The sequence below is a fragment of the Sphaerodactylus townsendi genome, linkage group LG04 (genome assembly GCF_021028975.2).
Source record: "Sphaerodactylus townsendi isolate TG3544 linkage group LG04, MPM_Stown_v2.3, whole genome shotgun sequence".
Taxonomy (NCBI): domain Eukaryota; kingdom Metazoa; phylum Chordata; class Lepidosauria; order Squamata; family Sphaerodactylidae; genus Sphaerodactylus; species Sphaerodactylus townsendi.
Window position 1 is genome coordinate 97,916,902 of NC_059428.1, and position 21,700 is coordinate 97,938,601.

Genomic DNA, 21,700 nt, shown 5'->3' on the forward strand with positions numbered 1-21,700 from the left:
ATGCTGTCCAATGAAGTTTTCAGGCTGTGAGGTTGCTTCTAATTCCTCTGATGGTGTTGACCTAGGACATGAACATACTCACTGTGACTAATTTGAAAGCCACTGTGCTGAAAAAAATGCTTGCAGCCACAGTGACTTGGTCGATCTCAGTTCAGTCTCAGGACATGATTGAAGCACAAACTGGTCCTAATTAGAAATAATAACATAACAAGAAATAAATAAGGGCACAATCCAATAAAGAGTTAAGCATTCTTAAGTCCATTTTCCCCGTGCATTTACCATAAGCATGTCTAATTTTGCTCTGAATTGGGCTTGTACAGTACACATAAGCAGAGTTCACTCTTCTTAAGTCCTTGAAGTCAAAGGACATGGAAGGACATTTTTCTGTTGAGGATGGTACTGTAGATCTCAATATATACTGTGATCAAAAAAACCAAGCAAAGGTGACATTTAAGCAATTGACGTCCCTAGAATTAAACTGGTTTATGCAGGTATAGTAAGTGCTATTTAGATATTTCCTTGGGAAAGATGGGAACTTAAGCTGAAATTAGGCATACCTCTCCCCTAATTTATGTTTAAAACTGAAAGTAGCTTCAAAACACTGCCATGTGGAGCAGTGGGTCACTGTTGGAGAGAACGTCATTCCAGCCCTGGCTAGTCTTCTGTTAAAAATCCATCCAACTTGTTTTTCCAACTGCAAGGAAACACTATACTCATTTATATCTGTTCCTGTGCAAGAGAAAAAGAAAATGGAGTTGGTGATCTTGAGCAGAAAAAAATAACCAGAAGGAAAGTGTAACGCAGCTATTTCCCTACCCGCTGATCCTCTGTTAAGATTGACATCTTCCAAGACTGCTCTTGGCTGTTTTTCTTTTGTCTTTAAAATACAATTAGCAGAGGAGAGAATGCACACAAACTGTATTACCTTCATATTACCCCAGAGTATGGAAATAAAGTATTTTAAGAAATACTGCTTAGAAAACATCACATCTTATGCTTGGAAATAAAATATATTATTTGACATAAGCCTATTGCTAGCACATCATTTCTGTAATATGTCGGAACATAAAACAAGCCTTTCTGAATTTTTGGTGTGATATATGCTATGATTTCTGGACTCCATGTCAAGGCCCCATAAAGTGTCAATTGTTCTGTTTCAATTTGGCATGTGACATTGGAAGGACAATTTTGCCTTTTAATTTTTAAATAGCTTTTGTTTTAAATATTAAGCACCAAGGTTGTTCTGGACTAGAGCCTTAAAGACAATTAAGCAAAGAAGAGATGTTTCTGATCTTTTATTTTTGATCTCTTATTTTTTTATATATATTATCGGTGATTTCAGTTCACAACACTCTGGTGGCCCAAATTGGAAGCATCCAAAAGTACCATTAATGTAACATATTTTTTACTCCCAAGGAAGAGAGAGTAATGAACTTCCAACTCTTCCTGTGCCTTGATTACTATGAAATTCAGTTATGGTACTTCTGCTGCCCATGCTAGCTTTCATGAGAAACAAATGCCCCATTGAGAAGATTTGCAGGAAGGCTGATGCTATTCTCATTTATCCATTCAAGTTACAATATACATTTGTAATAAATGTATGCAAAACCATATTGTCACATGAGTCCTAGAAATTACATATCCTCCACGTAGGCAAACACATATGTTGTGGTGCTGTATACAAGGACTCTAAGAGGTAGCTAAAAGAATAATCTGCACCTAAACTTAATCTATGGCAAGCCTGGATAAAACTCACTACTAGGATCAGTTTTCAGTTCTAATCAGTGGTGGGATCAAAACATTTTAATAACAGGTTCCGATGGTGGTGGGATTCAAACAGTGGCGCCACCGCACACACGCACCTCCAGTCCCTATTGGGCAGGGAGGTTGCTTTAGTAACCCCTTCTCGGCACTCAGAAAAAATTAGTAACCACTTCTAGAGAAGTGGTGAGAACTGGTTGGATCCCACCTCTGGTTCTAATGCTTATAGTTAAAACATATAAAATGCTCCTGAGCATGAGCAGAGACCTTATGCACAGATGGAACTCCCACATTTCCAGGTGGAGATTCGAAGAAATTAATGAGAAATCAGTGAGGTCCATATTAACATACAAAAAAAATTCCATTATGGTCTTATTAATCACTAATGCCAAATTGTACCTTTCTAAATGTATTGTTTAAGATTATTTAGGATTCTAACTGTATTGTTTAGGATGCCCAAGTAAATAATAATAAATAACTTCCTTCTCTAAGTGAATAGTAATTTCTTTCTGCCTTTGGCCCTTTAGCACTTTGCCATGCACGTAGTCACAGTATGTAAAGAGTGGTTTTATTTTTCAGGACACTTAAAACATTGATAGTGATCTGGGAAAAAATCCACCCAGAGCCAAGAGGAATTTGTGTGGGCTGAATGGGTAGGTCAGGTGAGTGAAATCTGAAACTCTTCAACTTTTGTAGAGAATCATCCACTATTATTGCATTGTCAAGATTCTTCCTATTATAAAAAGAGTTCCCAATATTTAAATGTAAGTTGTTATATCTTACATCCTCTAACATTCCCCTTAAAGAGAAAATGTTGAGGTTGAATGAATCAGAGTTCCAAGCAGAAGGAAGATGATCCCAATGGGCCCTCTGTTGGCTAGGCCCCTGCCTGACAACATATTGGGAATTAATGCATACTGTGCAATAGGGCTTGGGGTTGAACTTGCTGGCTCCAAGCGCTGTGTATCCATTTTATTTTTAGATATTTCTACACCACTTTTCTCCACAACAGGTATTCAAAGTGGCTTAAACCTTCATTCTCTCCTCATCTATTTTATTCTCACACCAATCCAGTGAGAGGAGTGAGACTGAGTGACTGGCCCAAAATTCTCCAGCAAGCTTCCAAGGCTGAGTGAGGATGTAAACCTGGGTTTAGCCAGATCCCAGTCCAACAATTTATCTCTGACACCCTTATAAAAGATGTAGGAATAAAAAGTTCTGAGGAGCCCCTGAGTTAGGGGAGATACGAGATTTTTTTTTTTTTACTGCTAGTAGCTGCAGGTTGCGATTCATGGGGGGACCGATCAAAAACATTGAAGGAAATAACTGACAGGTTGTTCTGTTAGATGCCCCAGTTACTGTATTTATGTAGGCCTGATAGCCTTGGGGGTCTTTCACAATGTAGAAAGTATCTACACATTCACCCTGTGTATACATAGGCTCTGTGTACCAGTTCTGAATTAATGCACAAAGGTTGAAGTAGGACCAGCAATCACAGTATCAACCAGTCATACTATTTTACAAGAACGTAGGTAAGGGCGGGGGGTGTTTCTCGGTTTCAATCCCCCATTACATGTCAGAAGCTCCGCCCCCCCATTTGTGTTTTTTCCCCTATTTTTAGTGTTTTTTCTGTTTTTGGCCTGCCTGCAGGGGGCACAGTTTTTAGGCTAGCAGCACCAAAATTTCAGGGATTTGTTGGGTGACTCTCCTGATGATTCCACCAGATTTGGTGAGGTTTGGCTCAGGAGGACTCCCAAAGGAGATGCCCCCATCCCCCATTGTTCCCAATGGGAGCTAATAGAAGATGGGGGCTACACATTTGAGGGTCCATAACTTTGGACCCCTAAACCAAACTTCACCAAACCTGGGTGGCATCATCAGCAGGCACCCCCCAAATTTACCCAGATTCTCCTTTTATATCCACCCCCTTCGGCATGGATTTAAGGGAGAATCTGAGGTCCCCAGTTTAAACATTGAAAGTGATGCTGTTTCAGGGTGGGGGAGAATCCACCCCAAAACAGCATCACTTTCAATGTTATTTTAACTGGGGACCCGAGATTCTCCCTGTAAGGTTCTGATAGTTTAAACCCTGTAAGGATAGTTTAAACACAATTGAAAGTGATGCTGTTTGGGGGTGGATTCTAACATCACAGCAGCCACCCTTTGGGGGGGCACAAAATCAGATTTTGCACCAGGCTCCATTTTCCCTAGCTACGCCTCTGCCTGGAGGGGAGAACAGAAGGGACTGCCCGCTGCCAGCCAGCCGGTGCGGGGGGCGGGGCAGGGGAGTCTGCTGTCCCTGGACTCGGAGAGCTGCTTTTATAAGCACTGATGCCGGGGCGGGGCTTCTGGAGGAGTGGCCATGCCCATATGGGCGGGTGGGGCATGCCCCCACCCCCAGAACCGCCCGCCCCCCCATAAAAATCTGTACCTACCTTACTGTTCAGAACTGTCTACACAGGGCTAGAGAGTCCCAAACATGGAGTACTATAGCAGACAGAGCTTTCACATTGGGGGGCGGGGGGGGGGCTTTCCAGACAGGCTTGAGTGCCTATTTCCCTCCTTTGGGGAAACACAGCCTACCTGTGCACACAGTATGATTTAAAGGCATATGATAGAATAACACTGTTGAAGTTAAACAGGTTTGCATTTCCCTGGGAAGCTGCTTGGGTGCTACATGTGCTCACAAAAGGCAGGATAGAAATGTAATGAACAAAAATATTCAGAGGATGTGGGAGCTGATGTGGAGCGATACTGCCTTGACTAAGCTCATTTTCGTGAATTCACGGCAGAAACAAGAAGAGTTATTTTTTATACTCCACTTTTCTTTGTATAAGAAGTCTCAAAGCAACTTACAGTCACCTTTCCATTCCTCTCCTCCCCCCCTTGGGAGGTAGGTGGGACTGAGAGAGTTCTAAGAGTGGCCAAAAATCACCCAGCAGGCTTCATGCGAAGGAGAGGGAAAATCAGATGGCAAACCACCTTGGTTCAGTCTCTTGTTTGAAAATGCCCGTGGGGTTGCCATAAATTGGCTGCAACTTAATGTTGGCACTTAAGACACATACATTTATTTGTTATTGCACCCTTTCTTCAAGGAATGCTCCTTGTCCCCGCCTTCATTTTTCCCTCACAACACTGTGTGATGCCTCAGGCCTTGAAAGAGTGACCCCTCCCAGCTGTTTAGTTGCAACTCAGTCCCTTCATCGCTCCACTAAACTGGTTTGTGAACAGCGGCTTTACAGGAACATGAGAGTTGTCTTTTACATGTTCCGTCCTTCTAGAAGGAATCCAGAACATGAGAAAGTAATAACTGCATGGCCATCTTGCCATGGTTAATAGTGGAAGCAGAATTCTCTTCATTCAGAGAACCACAGAACTGGCACCCATCCACAAAGGAACCACACATGCTGGGGAGCAATATATGTATGTTGCAGCCTGTTTCCAAAACCATATAGCACAGCAGAACTATTATGGCATCCATTTTAACAACCAGTCCCTTGGGCGGGTGATGACGTATAATGTCCAAAAAACACAGTTTCTACTTAAAGGCCCGACTTTCCAAGTACCCAGCTTTCCAACTGCTCTCTTTTCAGTGTCACCTTTCAGAAGATAGTCACAAAAGGTCAGGCCCAGCCAAAAGGGGAACAGCTGAGCTCCTGCCATGGAGGGTCCCAGTGGGCACCCCTGGAGTTTCCCCCTTGCGGGTTGAGGGCCTTCCGAAGCAACAGCCGCTCCTTTGCCTTGCGGCCACTGCAACCTCGAGGGCGCGATGCGCGATCAGCTTCCCCCCCTTTCCCGGAGGCCAGGAGCATTGCCGAGCGCCGAAGCGGCAGCCGCGCCATGTGGGTGACCTTCACTGAACCCGAGGCGGGTTCTTGGTAGCACCTGTCCCGGCTGCCTGCACTGAAGGCAAGGCCGTTGGAGGCTGGTTGGGGAGACACCTGCGAGGCCAACCCAGAGCTTGCCCCCTCCGTGGGAGGGAGTCACCGCGCGCTGCCGGGCATGCAGAAGAAGCGGCGGCGGGCGAAGCGAGAGTGCCCAGTTTCCCCGTCCTGACCCAGCAGGGGTGGGTCAGGGAGACACCCGCCGGCCAAGAGGAGGAGGAGCCAAGCCGGCGTCAGGTTGCTTCCCTTCCCCGGCTTCCCGCCGCCTGACTTCTGTCTCCCCCTGCAGGCAGCCTCGCCGGCGGACGTCCACGCCGTCCAGGTGCAGTCGCCTCTCGCTTTCGCACCTGGCCCCTGAGCTGGGAGGACAAGCGGCGGCGGCGGCGGCTCCACCATGGGCGCTTTTGGGAGCGTCCCCGGAGGGGCCACCACTCTGCTGCTTCTCCTCCCCGCCGGGCTTTTCCAGCCGGGCGTCGCGGCGGCTTTCTCGACGAACGAGCTGCCCGAGCGGGCTGCGATGATCGGGGTCAGTCCTAGCCCAGCGGCAGGCGAGACCACCCTGGAAGAGACCCGGCTCCAGGTCTTCACCTTGGATTACCTCCACGTGCAGACCCCCTTCGAGATCACCCTCTGGATCTTGCTGGCTTCCTTGGCGAAGATCGGTGAGTAATAAAAAAAACCGTGCAACAAGCAGTTCAAGAAATGGGGGCTCCCCTCCCTTGCCGCCGCACCCCCATTTCCATCGCCCGTCGGAGCAGGTGTTCGCTTTCTGCGGGGGAGCTTTAAAAAGTCTTCTTTCCAGGGAAATGCTCTTGAGTGCGCTCGCCTTTTCTTATTTTCCCCGACAAAAACTCATGAATGATCATCGCGTCAACTTCCCATTTGTGACAAGGGAGATTAGGGAGGACGAATTAGTTCCCGCGGCTCCTGTAAGAGGGCTGGTCCCGAGAAACCGGGGGGCGCGGGGGGGGGGCGTTTTGAGAAAAAACAACAACAACTCCGGCGCCTGCTCGGTTCTGTTTCAATAGCCAAGAGATTTCACTTGCGTAAAGTGATCGGGGTGCATTTCAGATCACAAGAAAAGCAACAAACTAGCTGGCATCAGGTGCTTTTTGTGACGTATGCAAGGAAACGTCAATGCCTAACAGATAACGATCGGGTGGAAATATTCCAGCATCATGACTTCTTGGTTTGTAACCGGACGCTTATGCACTTTTGTTCTCAAGTGTTCTTTTGTGTCTTCCGAAAAAATCATTTGCTGAAAAATGTCTTATGTGTGTCTGATCTGTGTCACCTAGATAGCCCATTCATTACCAATGCAGTCTATGCAGATAGCATTCCTTTCGTTACATAAGCTTCTGAATATGGACTCACATGGCATGTGTCTGATTCTTTCATGAAAACATATTGACTTTAAAAATGCATCACTTTTGCTGTGGAATTAGTGGAATTAGTCTTTTGGGTATTCTGGGGGCAAATGTAGTGTTGGGTCTGCTCACTTGCAGCCACTTCATTTGATTCATGAAGAATAGATTTCGAGCCAGGTTGGACACCATCAGCCCAAGGTCATGTAACTTGCAGGGCCCTCCAAGCAGAGCTGTGCCCATGTAAAAAGTCAGTGGCCTTGTTGTAACTGAACTTAGGACTGCAGTGTTAGATTGTGCAGGTGCTAGAATGATGGTCTGGATTTAAGGGTTCTCTGCCTCAGAGCATTTTTTTAAATCTGTAGAACGAGACAAAGATACATGTGGAGACAGCACATTATGAGCGGGAGAGGTGGCGTGCAAGGGAATAATCATAATATACTTTGTAAACTGAATTGCTATCAGCTGCAGTTTGAAAAAACAGCTTGCTGCATGCTGCAAATGAAACAAACAAACAAAAAACCATCCAGAAGTGAAAGATGAATTTTCAGTTCTGTTGCTTGGGTACTGATGGATCTAATCTTGAAGTCCTGAAAGAAAACAGCTGAGATCTTCATTGGCTAATGTACTAGTGTTAGCACTGTTGCTTGTAATTTCCTAAAAAGGATACTTTTGTGAGTCTTAAATTACATTAGAGAGGCTGGCACAGCATAATTAATCTGAACAATTGTATGCTCAAGTAAGTAGATTGAGGGAGAGTGCCTGAGTGTATAGTTCAAAGAAATTTTCTCACATAGTATCGTTTCCTTATATCAGCTTGATTGCTGTTATTGCACAATATTTTAAATTGCTATATGCTACCTAACATCCTATAAAAGAGCAGAAACTAGTTCCCATGATTTTGGTATTTGTTAGCTTGCCACTGCAGTACAAGGAAACATATCTGTTTGATTTCAATTTTCTCTGTATCTATAAAAGCCAGGCAAGAAATTCGGCAGTTTACCAAGTGTCATAAGGCAATAAGAAGGTCAAGGGTGTGTCTGTTTTGGGTACTCACATGTCAGAACATTGCAATTTATTACTTCATTAATTAGCTACAACTTTTATGCTGAACTACAGATGTCTCAAAAACGTGATTGTTCTTCCATAAACAGTAACTGTGAAACTACTTAGGGGCGGTTTACTTTTTTCCCCATATTTAGGTAGCTATGTTTTCAACTCAGCAGGGTGTGTTGTTGCATAATTTATACATGGAAAAGGGAAAGATGTAGGACAAACATGTATTTGTAGATATTAACTTTATTACTTGGAGGGAATAATTTTAGAGTGAGAAAAGAACATAGGAGCCACGGAAGACATTTTAACTTCAAACAGCGAATACAGACATCATATTGAAGTTTCTATTTAAATAGTTTTGAGTTCAGTAGGGCTTGGGCCAGAACAAACTGACAGAGGACTATGGTTGAACAGTGCAGTCCTAACAGAAGCGCTTCTAAGCTTGTTGATTTTGGTACACTTAGAAGGTTGCAACTCTACTGGACATAAAACAATATGATTCTGTTTGGGATTGCACTGAAACTGTTGAAAATCTATCCGTAGGGTGAGTGACAGATGGCTGAGGTAACCTTCTTGTGTCTGTCAGGCTACAAGTACTAGAAAGCATCTTCTGGTTCATGCCCAGCATGATTGTTTAGTGTGATCATGTCCCTAACTGCCCTCATGGAAGGTTCTTCAATGTTGCAATTAGCTGTGAGGCATTTGTGAGCTTTTTTTTTTTGCAGATAACATCTTTTCACTCTGCCATGACCTCCCTGCCAACATTGTCACAGTTAGTGAAGTGGAACCAATTTGGCCATCTTCAGGTCTGATTTTGGACAAATTCCATTGTCTCTCCCAGTCCAATGTTGGCAGGATCTTGAGGGCTGTGAATCCCACTACTTCTCCCTTAAACTTGCAGCTGACACCAGCTGGTAAAAGCCAATGCTGACAGGGTTTGGGCTCCCCTGATGGATATTATTAACCTGTCCCTGGTTTCTGGGGTCTTTTTATCAGGGCTGAAAAAGGCACTGGTGAGGCCACTCTTTTTTTTCTTCAAAAAAATCATTGGGTCCTTTTGATCCATCCAGCTACTGCCCAATGTAACATATTCCATTTCTGGGTAAGGTATTTAAAAGTATAGCTGTGGAACTGCCTCAGGCATTTCTGGAGACACATCAGCATTGGGTTGATTTCAGTCCAGCTTCTGAACTTGTCACAGGACAGCAGTGGCGTACCTAGGCAAACTGGAGCCCTGGGCAAAACCTGAGTTTGATGCCCCCCCATGGGCGGCCACCCTCCCCCACCGTGACCAAACAAAGATTTTGTCCACCAGGTTGTTTCAAAGTCACCATCACATTACAGAACATGCCCCAACTCACAAATCTGAACACAGCAGAAATATTTTTTGAAAACATTTTCAAAATGCTTTCAAAATGTTTTATTACTGCTATGAAAACATTTTATGGTGTTGTATCCAATCCTCCCAATTGGGGGAAACAGCATCACTTTCAATGTTATTTAAACTGGGGAGCCCAGATTTTCCCTTTAAGGTGGATTTAAAAGGAGAATCTGGGCTCCCTCATTTAAACAAGTGATGCTGGAATCCACCCCCAAACAGCATTATTTTCAATGGTGTTTAAACTAGGGAGCCCAGATTCTCCTTTTAAATACACCTTAAAGGAGAATCTGGGGTCCCCAGTTAAAACAACATTGAAAGTGATGCTGTTTTGGGGAGGATTATCCCCCCACCCTGAAACAGCATCACTTTCAATGTTTAAACTGGGGACCTCAGATTCTCCATTTAAATCCATGCCAAAGGGGGTGGATTTAATAATAATAATGATAACCTTTATTTGGCATTGAGAGAATAAAAGAAAAAAGAAAACAAGCATTGGCAGGAAGGGAGTGGATTTAAAAGGAGAATCTGGGGGAATTTAGGGGGTGCCTGCTGTCAGTTGTGCAATTGTTAAGCTAGCAGCACCAAAATTTCAGAGTATCTTCATGAGACCCTAATGATGTTACCACCCAGGTTTGGTTCAGGGGGTCCAAAGTTATGGGCCCTCAAAGGTGTAGCCCCCTCTCCTATTAGCTCCCATTGGAAGCAATGAGGGATGGGGGCATTCCCTTTGGGAGTACATAACTTTGGACTCCCTAAATCAAACCCCACCAAACCTGGATGATATCATCAGGAGAGTGTCCTGAAAAATCCCTGAAATTTTGGTGCTGCTAGCCTAAAAACTGTGCCCTCTTCAGGCCAAAAACAGAAAAACACTGAAAATACAAAAAATCCCTCAAACGAACTTGCAGCACCCCACAAGGCGGCGCCCTGGGCAACTGCCCACTTTGCCCAATGGGAGAAATGCCTCTGCAGGACAGAGATGGCTTTGGAGACAAACGATCTCCGGAAGCCAGTGCACTAAGCTGGGTCAGTTCTGTTGTTATTTCATCTGATGGCAGTGTGGGACACAGTCAACCACAATCTTTTGACTCACTCCCTTGGCAACACTGGGGTTCATGGGACAGCCTTTTAGTGGCTGAGTTCATTTCTCCAAGGTTGGGATCAAAGGTTAGTGACAGAAGGTCGGGGGCAAGGGGAGTGCGTGTCACAGCTTTATTTGTTGGTGTGTGGTTGCACAAAGACAGTCCTTTCCCTAATGTTATTTAACACATATATGCACCCTATTGCCCAATTGGTCTGAAGTTTCAGGCTGGGTGGTCACTAATATGTTAATGACACCAAAGTATATCTGTTGATGGGTAATCAGCCATCCTGGTTATATTGGTGAGTTGTATGGTCCTGTGTTGAAATAGCTAAAACAGAGTTGGCTGAAATTAAATCCAAAGATGGAGGTCTTGTGGCTGGGATGGGCTGGGGAGTATTAGGAATGGAATGCCAGTTCCCTGCTCTAGAAAGCATGTGATTGACATGTATGCCAATTGATAAGAGTCTGGGTGTGATCCTGGATGCCTCCCTCTTAATGGAGGCACAGGTCACAAACATAGCCAAACTTGATTTTTTTCATCTACTCAGTAACACAATTGGCACCTTACCTGTCTCCTGCCCATCTAGCCACAGTGATCTATGTGAAGGTCGCCTCCAACTAGACTACTTTAACTTGCTGTACACTGGCCTATATTTCAGATTGCTCTGAAAGCTTCAACTTGTCCATAACATAGCTGCATGAGTCCTTATGGGGCATATTCAACCAGTGCTCTGTCAGCTGCTCCATTTATCATTGAAAAGTGTCAGTGTTGTAAGTTGCCCTGAGCCTATTTTGATGGGGAGGGGTGGCCTAGAAATCAACCAATCAAACAAAAGCAAATAAATAGAAAGAGGATTCCCTACTTTTGTACAAATTGCTCTTTTCTTTCTCAAATAAGTTTGGACAATGTACATAGTGTTTAATCTTATGAAACTATCTGGGGACAGAAGGTCCTCTGTAACTATCTCCTTCTGAGGAGCCCAGTGAACATGACATAGCAGCCTCATGTGGCCCTTGCCCAGATTGCAAGGGGCTTGGGTGACCATTCCTGGTAGCCATCAGATGCATAGGGAAGGGAAGGTGAGGTGCCACTAGTAGTGGGGAGGCCCAGTAAGCTAAAAACTGCTCTGGGAAATATGGACTGGTCCTTAGCATTCGGGCAGGAGGGGCTAGCAGAGGCTTTTAAGGACTCATTGGCTGGGAGGCCAGTCACTGAAGAGTCTTGGGAACCATTGGTGAGAACCCAGGAAAGTCTCGCACCAGGTACTCCTTCATAAAGAGGATGAAGAGACAACCAAGGAGGAAGGAGGCCCAATCTTGTCCTCAAACCCAGATGACAGATAGAGACTGGGAAGAGAGGGAACTAGGGTAGGTAAATAGTCCCCTCCTCTCCACTGCTGAGGCACTACTCACAGGTGTGCTGAAAAGAAGAAGCCTGACTCTGGCCTCTGAGTAGAGGAGTCTGACTGAAGCATTAATGTCTGGTCTTTAAGGCTCCCTTCCTTCTTGTTGGTGAAGATAGATGCGTACAAGTAGCTGTCTGATTTCTGACTCCCTGAGACTTGTATGACCGTAAGTTATATTACTATGTAGGACATGAAATGGAATTTGTTCTCAGGCCAGCTTCAAAACATCTGAAGTGAAAATCCAAATGGTGCTTTGTATCTAACCATCCACAAACTTCACGGAATAGTTCTTTTTCCCTTCTCCTTTTCACTGCAGTCCTCTGAGATGTTGTGCCTTGGAAGGCAGCAGACCCACAGGAGCAACATACAGGGCAGAGTGATGGCCTGTAATATGAGGGGGAAATTTGTGGGAATTACGACCCCCTGTTTCACAAATAGAACTGCTGTTCCACAGATTAACTATGTGATTTGCTACCAGCCAAAATAACAGATACTATTGCCTCAAACTGATGTGCATGCATCTGTTGATGATATATTCCCACCCAAAACAACTCCTTAAAAAGAACCATTGTATTAAGATCCAACATTGATTAGTATTAAAATCTATATTCAGTGCCATGACTTAGCCCTGGGACTTGTGATCTGCATGGATTTTTTTTGCCAAGTCACCACTGACCAGGGGCGAAGCGAGGGGGAACTGCACCTGGGGCATGTGTGTGCCCTGCACCCTCGTCATGCCCTTGTCACTCCCCCGCAGGGGAGCACGCCGGTGCGTCGCGCCTCCCTGTCCCCTTGGTGCGACACCACTGATGATGACTGAGGGTGACTCCATTCAGTTTTCAAGGCAAGAGACATTCAAAGGTGGTTTGCCATTGCCTGTCTCTGTGTAGCTACCCTGGTATTCCCATCCAAATACTGACCAGGCCTTAGCTTCCAAAATTTGAGGAGATCTGGCTAGCTTATGCGGTTCGGATCAGGGCCTTGCATAAGAGTGTTTTGTTTGTTTGTTTGTTTGTTTATTTGAATTTGTATACTGCCCTCCCCTGGAGGACCCAGGGCAGTGTCCAATAATCATATACAACATTTAAAACAATCATATATGACATTTAAATTAAAACAGCCAATCCCCACTAAAAGGAACCATAAATATATAATTTCCACACGTTCAGACGGCATTAAAATACTCCCTCCCCCCCTCCCCTGACTATGGGAGGCCAGATGTTTATTATAGTAAAATACTCCCTCACCCCAGCGCTGACCATGGGAGGCCAGATGTTTATTATAGCAGATTTTCGATGTTATCCTGGCTGGCCAAATGCCTGGCGGAACAGGTCCGTTTTACAGACCCTGCGGAAACTCTGTATGTCCCGCAGGGTCCTGATCTCACCTGGAAGCCTGTTCCACCAAAGTGACCAGGGGGTGCATGTAGATATTAAATAGCATCAGAGAGAGTATCACTCCTTGCGGCACCCCACACACAATGGGGCGCCGTTCGGAGATCTCACCCCCCCACCCCGACGCTACCTGCTATCCCCGGTCTTGGTCAGCCAATCTAGGGCTGAGCCCCGAACCCCAATACCAGTGAGGTGGTGGACCAAAAGGTTGTGATCTACTACGTCGAATGCTGCGGTGAGGTCTAATAACACCAGCAGCGCTAACCTGAATCACGTTTTCCCTGCCTGATGTGTTTCACTACCACAGTCTCTGTATGATTGTGAGTCAAGGATCAAACCAGATGTTATTGTTAAGATAACTTCTTGGAACTGAGATTAAAGAGTTTGCTGGTCTACTTGTACTATTATCTGATTATCTAATAAGACAAGGTAATATGCAGTTATTAAATTGTTAAGTTATTGTTATTGTTAAGTTATTGTTAAGATAACTTCTTGGAACTGAGATTAAAGAGTTTGCTGGTCTACTTGTACTATTATCTGATTATCTAATAAGACAAGGTAAATTGCAGTTCAATGTAGCAAAATGTAAAGTGATGCACATAGGGGCAAAAAATCCAAACTTCACATACACGCTACAGGGGTCAGTGCTATCAGTCACAGACCAGGAAAGGGATTTAGGCGTCTTAGTTGATAGTTCCATGGGAATGTCAACTCAATGCATGGCAGCTGTGAAAAAGGCAAACTCTATGCTGGGGATCATTAGAAAAGGAATTGATAATAAAACTGCAAAGATTGTCGTGCCCTTATATAAAGCAGTGGTGCGACTGCACTTGGAGTACTGTGTCCAGTTCTGGTCGCCGCATCTCAAAAAGGATATTGAGGAGATAGAAAAAGTGCAGAGAAGGGCAACAAGGATGATTGAGGGACTGGAGCACCTTCCCTATGAGGAGAGGCTGCAGCGTTTGGGACTCTTTAGTTTGGAGAGGAGGCGGCTGAGGGGGGATATGATTGAAGTCTACAAAATTATGCATGGGGTAGAAAATGTTGACAGAGAGAAATTTTTCTCTCTTTCTCACAATACTAGAACCAGGGGGCATTCATTGAAAATGCTGGGGGGAAGAATTAGGACTAATAAAAGGAAACACTTCTTCACGTGTTTGGTGTTTGGAATATGCTGCCACAGGAGGTGGTGATGGCCACTAACCTGGATAGTTTTAAAAGGGGCTTGGACAGATTTATGGAGGAGAAGTCGATTTATGGCTACCAATGTTGATCCTCTTTGATCTGAGATTGCAAATGCCTTAACAGACCAGGTGATCGGGAGCAACAGCCGCAGAAGGCCATTGCGTTCACATCCTACATGTGAGCTCCGAAAGGCACGTGGTGGGCCACTGCGAGTAGCAGAGAGCTGGACTAGATGGACTTTGGTCTGATCCAGCTGGCTTGTTCTTATGTTCTTATGTTCTTATGCCTTTGCCACACCACTGTCCCATGTTCTTGCTTTTCCAGAGGTGGTGGTGGTAATCTGCCTTCTTAATACTTTTTTTTTCATCCTGGCATGTTTAATTGCTTCCAGCTTTCCCCCATAAGGCATGTTTTCATATCTTTAAAAATCCCTGTTGTTTTTGTGTGTTCATCCTGGAATGCTAGTACTATTAGAAAATGATACCATTCTTGGAAAGGGATGACTAAACTTTGACAGTTTTCTGACCTTGGAATGAGATGAGGCAAAGAAAATGTTATGCCTCTTAGCAGTGAAGTGAGTTTTCTGGGGAGAAATGAATAGGAACTTTCTGGAAGATATTCCAGTTTGCTGAATACAGCCTGACCTGACCTGATTTAAAATTTCATGTAGATTTATATATGATAAACAAAAAAAATGTATTGTCGAAGGCTTTCACGGCCGGAATCACTGGGGTGCTGTCTGGTTTCCGGGCTGTACGGCCATGTTCTAGCAGCATTCTCTCCTGACGTTTCGCCTGCATCTGTGGCTGGCATCTTCAGAGGATCTGATAGTTGGAAAGGAAAGCAAGTGGAGTATATATACCGGTGAGTAAAGGTCAATAGGTGAGGGCATCTGAATAGGCTGCTAGAATGCTGCTAGAACATGGTCATACAGCCCAGAAACCACGCAGCACCCCCCCCAAATAAAATGTACCCCATTTTAACGTTATGCCTAAGTCGCAACAAAAAATTGAACTTAAGTTTTTTGATTGGGATTTAAAAATATCAACTGTGGTTTAAATTTTATGTTCAGACATGTGCAAAACGTTTATGTGGCAGGATTTTTTAAGAATACCTGTACAGATTTAAAGACTGTATAGCATGTAGTTAATTACATTGTTTAAATGTAAAGGACCCCCCCCCCCCAGTACTGAAAACTGTTAACACAGTAATTTTATAAAACCCAAAGAACTGTTTATTACACGCTGTAGGATGATTATCCACTAAATTGGATCATCACTGGGATATCTCAGCACTTGAATTATGTTAGTTCCATATCAGAGTGGTGTTTCCCCCATAAGAGAGAAAACATATAAATAAGAATAGTAGGAGTTTTTATCTGCCCCACACAAGCCAGATGAATTTAGAATTGGATTTTTAAAAATTGTATTATTATATGTATTTGAAGTTTTGTCTCCTCCCTGACATTTACCAACCAATGCAGCATACATGCATCCTTTTACATTATTTTGAAGGATTTTACATTAAAGTACCACCAAGTCACAGCTGACTTACAGTGAACCCATAGGGTTTTAAAGGGAAGAGAGGAATAAAAGTGGTTTGCCACTGCTTACTTCCGCATAACAACCCTAGGATTCCTTAGTAGTCTCCCATTCATGTACTAACCAGGGCCAAGCCTGCTTGGCTGAAAATCTGACAAGATTTTTCTAGTCTGGACTCTGGTATTTCTTGGAGGTCTCCCATCCAACTGCATTGCCTCCAGGTAGAATACCAGATCAAGTTCAAGGTGCTGGAATTAACCTTTAATGCCTGAACAGTCTGGGACCATCATATCTGTGGTATCACATCTCTCATTATACTCCTTGGATAGCATTATGCTCAACTAATAACAACTTACAGGAGATCCCTGGTTCGAAAATTGTCTGGGTGTCCCCGAACAGGGCTAGAGTCTTTTTGGCTCTGATACCAGTATGGCGGAATGCTCTGTCCAATGAAAGCAGGGTCTGTAGGACCTATCACAGTTCTACAGGGCTTGTAAGATAGAGTTGTTCCACCAGGCCTATGATTGAGGACAGCAAAAGTATCCATTCAGCCAGCCTCTTCTTTTTCTTTACATCTTTTTATGTTTTTACATTTTAAAGGTTTTTACGTTCTTATTGATTTTATATTTAATAACGCAACCCTCAGAGTTAAAAAGGGAAGGGCGTCATTCTGTAAGAATTGTAATTGTAATTTTTCATATTTAATTGTATTTTACATTATATGTTGTACGCTGCTCATCAGGGGTAAGTGTTTTATAAATCAAAAAATTAAATTAAGATTAAATTATAATTGGAAGAAAGGTAGCTTGAGTATACTGTATCATGGTACAATCATTTCTGAAGTTTCAAATTAATTAGTGTTCCTTAAAGAACTGTAATGTTGGTTTATGAACATAAGCTAACTATTTCTTTTTTTGTCTTTTGTGCTCCTCTGAAGGCTTTCATCTATATCACAAGTTGCCTCATGTAGTGCCAGAGAGCTGCCTCCTCATTCTGGTTGGATTACTTTTAGGTGGAATTATGTTTGGAGTTCAGGAAAAGTCTCCACCGGTCATGAAGAGTGATGTTTTTTTCTTATACCTTCTTCCCCCAATTGTCCTCGATGCTGGCTACTTTATGCCAACTCGCCTCTTCTTTGAAAACTTTGGCACAATTGTCTGGTACGCAGTCATAGGGACTCTCTGGAATTCATTTGGCATTGGCATTTCCCTCTTTGCAATTTGCCAGATGACGATCTTTGACTTGAGTGATATCAGTCTGCTGCAATGTCTCCTCTTCGGCAGCTTGATTTCAGCTGTGGATCCTGTGGCTGTGTTGGCTGTGTTTGAAAATATTCATGTCAACGAACAGCTGTACATCATAGTTTTTGGCGAGTCCTTGCTGAATGATGCTGTTACAGTGGTAAGTTGTTATTTAAGCCCTTTTTGTCCTATGAAGCTCTTTTGGCATCTTGCATTTTTTTCCAATAAAAAAACCTCTTAGTATTTTTTGAAAATCAGACTGGATTATTGAATTTGAGAGGGGGAATAATTCTTTAGACTGGATTTGCTGGTAATGCATGTGTATCACATCCTTTTAGTGGTTTAAATATTTTACAAAATGTTTGTTCATTTTCCCCAGGATGTAGGAGTGTGTTTAGGATGACGGGATGAATATTCTTTTATCGGATTGGATTGTTGTAAGCTGCCCATATGGAAAAGGGTGGCCTATAAGTCAAATAAATGAAATCAAGGAGGGGTATTTAGTGCTAGCTATCTAGCTAATTGGTGGATCATAAGTAGTTCTCATCAAATGGAGACAGCAAACAGAAATGTAAGTTAGTGGTAGCTTTATGTGGACATCTAGCTGTTCGTAGCTGCAATTTGATTACCAATGCAAGCCTTAGATTGCCCTTTGATGGGAACAAAATATAATCATTAACTGGATTGGTTTTAAAATACAGCAGTTCTGATTATACATCCATTTTCTGATGTGTAAATCAATTTGCCATCACCTCAGGATGGAACAATATTAGACTTTGTTCTTGCCTCAGTTTACTTTTGAAATGCTTGGTGATGCATTAATTACCTTTTGCAGTAACTGTAAAAAAATCTTATTTTATGAACACTGTAGTGTCAACCTTTCTCTTGATAGAATGATAAATAGATCTAGGACTGTCTTCATCTATCATGGCTGTTATATATAAAAACAAAACATTATTTTAACTTCTGCATAGACTTCTGCGTTCTGGTCTTAGAAAATGGAACATCTGAAATAGTCAAGGCAATGGTTACATTTAGATGTTATGAAAAAGTGAGCCTTGTTTAAACTGTGATCTATACCACCAACACTGGTTAATCTACCAGACATAAGTACCAAATCCTGTTTTGTGTCTCAGTCCCAGTGTGTCTGTATTTGGTTCTTCTGGGCTTCAAAACAGGGAAGTCATCCTTCCAGTACTTGCATCATTGTGGCCAAGTGGCTGCACAGCACAGCTAGTGACTCAAATCGTGGTTCTTTAATTCAGATGTCACTGTAACCACAATTAGTGCAAGCTGTGGTTGACAAATCAGCATTTGGACAGCACAGCTAATCAGGATCTGGTCATACTATGGTTTGGCATAACCTCTGAGTTCAGTCTTTGATTTGGATCTACCACAGGCACAAGGGCTTCTGATTCAATGAGAAGGAGGCAGGATTTCAGGAACAGGATTTCAGGAGTCATTTTAGGGAACCTATGTGTGGAGAGGGCTCTGTGGATGGAAATCCTCAATACACAGGTGTCCATTAACCTCAACCTTATAAATCTATGTCTTTGTTACTTTCCATTCACTATTTCAATGCTAGCGGGTTTTTTTTTTAAAAAAAACCACTATTAGAAGACTGTGACTTTTTATGTTGTTTTATTGAAAAACCAAGGCTATGATATTTCATATTGCAGTTAAGCAACAAAAGGTGTCCATGATGATATTCAATTTTTAGTAACTATTTTATTTATTTATGCATTCTTTTTAAGGATCATGAAGATTATTACATCTATATCACTTAAGAAATGAGTTCTTTCTTCTGTGTAATTCTCTTAATACTAAGACAACAAGGGCTAGAACTCTTTAATATTTATTATTGTTGTGGTGGTTAATAATAATAACAATTACACTGACACAATCTGTTTTACCAGCAAGCAATGGAGATTTTATATATATTTGAAAATAGTCTGTTACTGAAGACTGTGACCCACTCGAACTAGTATGTTTTGTTCCCTCACCCACATTTTGGGAGCTTTTTTCTGACATTATCCTCACAAAATTCTCAAACTACTCTTTACAGTAGTTTTGTGGATTTGGCATATTAAAAAGAAATTTCCATTACTATATATACACCATTTTTGTCGAGGGTTACTTTTAGTTTAACAAGTGTTTCTCTATAAGACAATATATAATGGTTGATATGCTCCCATGAAAGACACCTTGCGCACAATTCTTGGGATTCCTTTGTAGTATGTCACTACATCAGAGTGGCTGCTGAGAAATGGTGGACACTTTTTCAAATGTTCTATGCACTCTTGGGCCAAAGGAAAATCGTAACTAGAGTATATACATAAACTCCACAATGGATGCACCTGTTGTTAGATTCCAGAATGTACAAAACTTATGTGGGAAAAATCCTTCTGAACTATGCCAGATACACCTATTTAGAAAGGGTTCCTTAAAGGTAGGACTTTCCAAAAGTCACTGATCTAAAGGATAGCTATTTTTTTCTCCTGATATTTGAAAAGAACATGGATTGCCTGTGGAGTGGAACAAGGAAGTGAGCAGACTGGTTTAATATGAGGTGGAAATGCAGTGTTTACAGATTTACAGATTTGGTTTCTAGCTTCTGATTTAAATCCAATTTAAAGGAGTTTCATGGGGCTTTCTGTAAATATTGAGCTCAATTCTTCAATCACAGATCATGAAACATACTATGCCATAGTAATTTCATGTACAAAATAATGACATTTTACAAATAAACATATTCTTGAAAATGTTATATATGTCTGCAGTTTGCTTAGAGATGTAAAATATTTGGAAATTTTGAAACCATGGAGGTATTTTGGGGAAAAATGACATTTTGGGGAAAACTGAATGTAAACAATACTTGCTTTCCTATCAACCCTAAGCCTATTTTGCACAACTGAAATTCAGTTGCAACTTGTGGTAATATCAGATAATTGTGGTAATGTCTGGTAATGCATTGTTATTTTAATAGAAAGTCTGTACTTGAGACAGTAGAAGAAAAAAGTTCTCATGCAAAAAACTGATACTGTTTAAGGGAGAACAGGTATCAAAACAGGTAGCCGAAAATATAATTCAAAGGGCAAAGATACCTTTGATCAGGACACACTAAAGTAGTATGCAAGCTTTTGAGTTCTCCAGAACTCTGTATCATGATTGATGTTAAGTACAAAATGAAGAAGGGCTGTGGCACAGTGTGTCACGGGCTGGCCACAAAGGAGGCACGAGGCAAGGTGTATTGAACACTTACAGCTTTACTTTATACAAGACCAGCCAGAGGCACCCGTGCTTCGCTACGCATACTTCATCAAAGGCTCTCTATTAATTTCGGGGTGACATTCAACATACTTCTGTACAGCCTGTTTGTGAACTTTGGGGTGACATGCAGCATATTTTCTCACAGCCTGTCTGTGGACTGATGGGTTTGTTTTTGCATATTTTGCATCAGCTTCCTGTAGTTGTCTTTTTCTAATGCAATCTGTTTTTATTTGCTCTCTCTTCACCTGATGGCCTCCAAAAACATCATGTAGCAAGCAGCTTAATGTTGTATTTTCGGGATTACCCAGAAAAGGAAGTGTTCTGCCATTGGATGCCTGATGAGTGGTAGAAAGAGCTGTGAAGAGGTTCAGGAGTAGGAGTTGAAGGGGCAGGGAGCCTTGGACTGTACACGCTTCCACTGCAGCCAGCACATTCCTGGGGACTCATCTAGCCACTTCAGAGCACTGACACCAAGCACAGGAGTGATGTCGGAGGCAGCGAGAGCAACGTAAAGCTTGTATCCTGCACAGTAGTAATCAATCTGATGTCCATATGCAAAACCCGACAAATGTTTAGTAGTCCAAGGAGATAGTGTGGTTTGTAATCTGTTTTGACTGTATTTGGCTGTAGCGGTGTTGTTAACGTGAGGGTGGGTGGAGGAGTACTTTTTCACAGCCTGTCTGTGTGTATTTAAACTTCAAAGGTGACACATTCAGCCTGCTTTTTTTGCAGGCCTGTTTGTTGAAGCTGGGTGAGATTGTTGAACCTGGCATAATACACTTGCCTTAGAATGTTCATGCAGCATGTCTGTGGACTGAGGGGCTGGTTTGCCCTTAGAATGTTCACACAGATGGCCAGAGATGAGCAGTTTCATGCCTCTAATCGTTGGAGAGCGCCCATCCAAATACTTGCCAGAGTCAAGACTAAGAGTGTGTGACTGGCTCTAGGTCACTTAGTATATTTCCAGGGCAGGGTGGAGGTTTGAACCTGAGTTTCCCAGATCCTAGTTTGACACCTTAGCCACTACACCATTCTGGCTCTCACAGTCCCCTCTGTAACTCCAGTTAAAATGATCACAATGAAGATAACGTGAAAGACTTCTACTTGAGACCCTAGAGTAAACCTAACTTTAC

At 42.8% G+C, this 21,700-nt stretch overlaps 1 protein-coding gene across 1 annotated transcript in view; it reads left to right on the plus strand.

The window, feature by feature from the left end:
• Positions 1-6,022: 6,022 nt before the first annotated feature.
• The window catches only part of SLC9A2 (solute carrier family 9 member A2), a 41,178-nt gene continuing 25,500 nt past the window's right edge, over positions 6,023-21,700 (plus strand). Inside the window, exons 1-2 of the mRNA XM_048492350.1 lie at positions 6,023-6,307; positions 16,994-17,457. Coding sequence (XP_048348307.1) covers positions 6,040-6,307; positions 16,994-17,457 — 732 coding nt within the window. The 5' untranslated portion in view covers positions 6,023-6,039. The remainder of the gene's footprint in view (positions 6,308-16,993; positions 17,458-21,700) is intronic.